We start from the raw sequence: 4,993 nt of genomic DNA, 5'->3' as shown, positions 1-4,993 counted from the left end.
GTCCCCCGAGTATACTGCCTCTGTTCAGCCTCCTGGCCTTGCTTCTGCATCCACTCAAATTCTCGCCTTGCCCAGCGCCGGGCCTCCAGGGGCCGACTGGCTCCCACCTCAGACTTGGTGACTGTCCCGCGCTCTGCGGTCCCTTTCGTGCCTCTCCGCAGTTTCCTCAGTTCTATTCGTAGAAGACAGGGCCTCCAAACATACACGCCGCTGTTGGGAAGCGGCCAACAGCAGCAGTTTAGAGATGGCTGAACTTCTGGCTGGACAGACGCAGATGTTCCGTCCTAGGGCAGAGTGCACTGGGGGGTGGGGAGGTGCACATCCCGACTTTGCCAGAGGAGGATCTTTGGTCAGAGGAATGGGGGAGGGTGGAGGAGCTGGGACCAGTGGAACGTGGTTTGGCCTGGCCGGAGATGGGGAGGAACGGAGGCCTCGGTAAGAGAGGGATGGGAGACCCTAGGCCGGGTAGTGGGTACAAGAGGCCGGGCAGTAGCAAGCTCAACTCACCCCCCTGACACCCTCTTCCCCACTCTGCCGGCTGCAGGTCTGGTTCAAGAATCGCCGTGCCAAATGCCGCCAACAGCAGCAGAGCGGAAGCGGGACCAAGAGCCGCCCGGCCAAGAAGAAGTCGTCCCCGGTGCGGGAGAGCTCGGGCTCGGAAAGCAGCGGCCAGTTCACGCCGCCCGCCGTGTCCAGCTCCGCCTCGTCCTCTAGCTCGGGATCCAGCGCCTCCGCCAACCCAGCGGCGGCAGCGGCTGCAGGCCTGGGCGGGAACCCGGCGGTGGCAGTCGCGTCGTCGTTGAGTACGCCGGCTGCCTCATCCATCTGGAGTCCGGCCTCCATCTCGCCGGGCTCAGCGCCCGCGTCGGTGTCAGTGCCCGAGCCATTGGCCGCGCCTAGCAACGCATCGTGCATGCAGCGCTCGGTTGCCGCAGGCGCCGCCTCGGCCGCAGCCTCTTATCCCATGTCCTACAGCCAGGGCGGCAGCTACGGGCAGGGCTACCCCGCGCCCTCCTCTTCCTACTTTGGCGGCGTGGACTGCAGCTCATATCTAGCGCCCATGCACTCTCATCACCACCCGCACCAGCTCAGCCCTATGGCACCCTCCTCGATGGCCGGCCACCATCACCACCATCCACATGCGCACCACCCGTTGAGCCAGTCCTCAGGCCACCATCACCACCACCACCACCACCACCACCAGGGCTACGGCGGCTCGGGGCTCGCCTTCAACTCTGCCGACTGCTTGGATTACAAGGAGCCTGGCGCCGCCGCTGCTTCCTCCGCTTGGAAACTCAACTTCAATTCGCCCGACTGTCTGGACTATAAGGACCAAGCGTCATGGCGGTTCCAGGTCTTGTGAGCCCAGGAGTGGAAGGAAGAGGAGAAGAAACGCAACTACCTGCGCCCTCCGTGGTCCCCGTCCTGTTGCTGCTGCTGCACCGCCCGCCTTTGCCTCGGCTTCTGCAGACCTGAATTTTCACGCCCCTAAAAGATGCCCTTTGCCTGCACTGCCGCCCTCATCTTTCTGCCACTTGTTTGGGGGATGTGCAGACCTGCCCACCCCTTGGATGAGGGGACCGGTGCTTCGGCTTGGCCCGCAAGTTCTGTATGGGGAGAGCTGTGTGCTCTCCTCCTCAACCCCTAACGAACTCTAAGCCACTCTCCTCCAGTCTCTATGGGCAGTTATTATGCACTTGCAGCCTTCGGAGGCTCTTTGCTCTGACTCGCTGTTTGAGCCCTACACTTTTATTTATTCGTTCTGGACACTGGAGTCACTAACTGGCATGTGTCTGCCCATTGGAGTGCACCCACACTCCACCCCAAATCAAAACAACCACTAAGTGTTTCCCGCTTGCAGACTACCGCTCCTTGAGCTGCCCTCGGCCCCGCTCCCCGCCTGCAGGCCAGACCAGCCCGGCATTTTCTCTTTCCCAGCGGGGTGCGCTGGGACAAGGCCCGAGGGAGGAGCGCGCCCCTAGCCTCTCGCGCACAGCCCCGCCCTGCGTAGAACTGGCTCAAGCTTCCGCCTCGGCGGGAATGCTGTACATAGTCGGGTCCGTTCCAGGGACCACTTAAACTTTCTAGTTGCTGTTGGTTGAACTGAACATATCTCGTCTTAGCGCCCAGGAAATAGAACTTTAAGATATATACAGCATATATATACATATATATACACACATATATATAAAACAAAAGCAAAAAATATTTTCCCTCTGTCCCCCTTCCTCTCTTCCTTAAACGATGGCGCTTTTATTTTTTTCAGTTGTTGCAAAGCTGACCTGCCCTCTCACACCTTCTCCCTCTGTGTATTTATTAAAGAGAACCTTTTGGTTCCAGGAAGCTGGGCGCGGAGGGTCGGGAGGGTCGGAGAGTGTTGAGGAAACAGCCAAGTCAGGGTACAGGGGCGGGGGCTAGGCTGGGCGGGGACTTAGGACTGAGCCCTTCACCAGGTCGAAGCACAGAGTCGCAGTTCCGGTTTAGAGACCAATCACAAAAGAAAACAAAAAAACAAATAAAAATACGGCATTATGGAAAAACAAACAAACCGATCCAGGCCCCAAACCCAGTTCCAATTCCTCTGTCGGCTTCTTTCTCTTGAAACAACCCTGTTCTGTCTAGTGAGTTTTTAGTGCACCTTCATCTCCGAAATCTGCGGAGAGCCCGCACCTGTGTATCAATTTTGGCTTTGGCCTTTTCGTCCAGTAGGTGGGAAAGTAATTTGTAAATTTGATTTGTCCGATGTGAAGATCACAAATTACTTGTTGAAATGTAAGGCAGTCCCCCTCCTCCCCCTTTATCTACATTATTTCCCGAAAATAAATGCAAATTAATGAATGGCTTGTCAGTGTCGCTCTTCTGATTCCAGCCCCAGGTCCTGGGCTCGGGGAGCCTAAAAGGAAGGAAACTCCCGTGTTAATACCCCCGCGTGTTCATGACCTGTGTGAAGCGGGAGGCCAAAAGATAGGGAGGGAGAACGTGGCAAGAGGAGTCTCCAGAGAACGTTCTTAGGGAGTGTCCTACCCTCCCGGTCAGCTTGGCCTCTTCCCCCAGGCGTTTTGACCCCGCATCCCCTCTCGCCATCCAGGACAGAGACAGGTGTCAGGACTCAATTCCCGAAGCAATTCCTTTCTCTTCAGAGGCAGGAACCTGGCACTGATTTCTTCACCCTAATTGCTTGCACCAGACAGAAGAGGGGGAGGGGAAGAGGGTCGGAGGCGGGAAAGGATAGCTCTGTAATGCTCTCAGAGCTGAGCCAAAAAGGAAAAGAAAACAAAACGACAAAAAACCGATCCGTGTCCCGCATGTTGGCAGCAGACAACCTTGCTTTCTGCTGAGCTGTCCCGGGTGGCTTCACGGCGGCTAGGGGATCCGAGTCATTCCTTCCACGTGCTAAGATGTCCCTCTAAACCCTCAGGCCCTTGCCAGAGGTAGCCAAGTTACCTTTTGCGTATTGTGAAGTTTCTTTAAAAGGCAAACGTAAAATCTAGAAAAGTCGACAAGGACGCGTTTCACTTTGGCAGGGGAAGACGCCCCACGTCAGCAGGGGGTCGGAAAGGACGGTTCCATCTTGCCCTGAGAGAAGACCAGGATAAGAGGTGGGGAAGGGGTGGGATGATTCCTCCAGAAAACCCAGAGCCGGAGCTGTCCAGATTGTTTGGCCTGCAATCTCCTGGCTGTAAGGCCGAGAAGCTGCTCAACTTGTCCACGGGCGGGAAGGAAATAAGGAAACAACGAAAAGTTTCCTGCTAAGTGACCCACACACCCTATTCTTTTTATTCCGTGTGAGACCTGAGAACACAACGTGAGGCCGGGGTTGGAGAACGACCCCTCCCTCAGGGTCCCGCACGGAGCAAGGTCTTAGGGCTGCGAGCTCCGGTGGTAGAAAAGCCTTTTCGGCCGCGTCCTCCCCCTGGACTCCGTAGGCCCGGCTCGGGAGCACTGCGCCTTCCCACTCCAGCAAACCCATTATCCCCGACTCAGCAAAGGCCCGCGGGAGGGCGCAGCCCCGGCCCCGCCGAGCCCAGCCCAGCCCAGCCCGCCGGCGCCGCCCCCGGAGGAAGACCCCGAGCGCAGGGCTGGGCCGCCCCCGCGCGGGCTCCGCCTCGGGCAGCGCGTCCAGTTAAAGGCGGAGCCAAGGCCGACCCACCCGGGGAGCGCCGTGGCCCCTAGGTGCGGGGCCCGCACGTGCCGGAGAGGCCAGGCGGGTGGCCGGAGCCAAGAGGCTTCCAGCGCGCGCTGCACGGGCCTGGGCACCCCTGCTGGACGGCTTCCCAGGCGCTCTCCTCAGCCGACCCTGCCCGTCCCGCCTCGGGGCCGCCCTGGCTCACGCAGCAGCTGCCAGTGCCGCTAGAGGCCCAGGTGCTAGGCTGCCCCCGCCCGCAGCTCTGAGGCGGGTTCTGGGGGGGCGCCTAGCGGTCCTCATGACTGTTCGGTGGAAAGAAACCAGGAGACCCGGCTTTGCGCCTGCTCGGACAACTGTGTGGCCTCCGGAGCAAGGTACTCAAACCCCTGGGCCTCCATTTCGTCGCATTTGTTAGTTTGTCCCGCTTGGCCTGGGACGCTCCAGAACTTCACACTTGGGGCGGAGGTTGCTGGTGGGTAGGTCTGACGCGTCCCCGCGACCCGGCCACTCGGCGGCGTCTAGAAGCTTCGGCGCCTGCGTACTTCGGCAGACGGGAACCGGTGGCCAGGCGCACCGAGGCCCGGCGGGAGTTCCCGCCCGGGGGACGAAGCTTCGAAAAGAGGCACGTGCTTTTCCCAGGGCCTCCCCGCCGGTGCCGAGGCCCCGTGGCGCCGGGTGGAAAGCAGGAACCCGAAGGCGCTGGGGCACCGTGGGCCACCAGGACGCGGGAGCTTGGGGGAGCGGGGTGAGTGCGTGGGCGCGGTGGGGGCGGCCCGAGGTGGCCCGGCCCAGTGAGGCGAGGGCGCCCTCGCCGGCGGAGCGTCCCCGGGAGGCGGTGGTGGCGGCGGTGGTGGCGGCGGCGGCGGC

General features: G+C 60.5%; 1 protein-coding gene across 1 annotated transcript; it reads left to right on the top strand.

Moving 5' to 3' along the window:
- Positions 1 to 244: 244 nt before the first annotated feature.
- LOC121101066 (homeobox protein OTX1-like) lies at positions 245 to 2,381 on the top strand. Its single transcript, XM_040623709.1, has 2 exons — positions 245 to 349; positions 494 to 2,381. Exons 1-2 carry the CDS (start codon positions 245 to 247, stop codon positions 1,361 to 1,363), a joined length of 975 nt encoding a protein of 324 aa, XP_040479643.1. The 3' UTR covers positions 1,364 to 2,381.
- Positions 2,382 to 4,993: the final 2,612 nt, after the last annotated feature.

The sequence above is a fragment of the Ursus maritimus genome, unplaced genomic scaffold, assembly GCF_017311325.1.
Source record: "Ursus maritimus isolate PB19 unplaced genomic scaffold, ASM1731132v1 scaffold_6, whole genome shotgun sequence".
Lineage (NCBI taxonomy): Eukaryota > Metazoa > Chordata > Mammalia > Carnivora > Ursidae > Ursus > Ursus maritimus.
The sequence above is the reverse complement of the archived record's forward strand: the minus strand, read 5'-3'. Positions and strand labels throughout refer to the sequence as shown.

What these genes read in the sequence shown, in the direction of transcription:
- LOC121101066 (XM_040623709.1), top strand. Translation starts at nt 245, where the DNA reads ATGGCTGAACTTCTGGCTGGACAGACGCAGATGTTCCGTCCTAGGGCA. An exon ending in TTGCCAGAGGAGGATCTTTG is followed by an intron (nt 350 to 493) that starts GTCAGAGGAATG and finishes GCCGGGCAGTAG; the next exon opens with CAAGCTCAACTCACCCCCCT.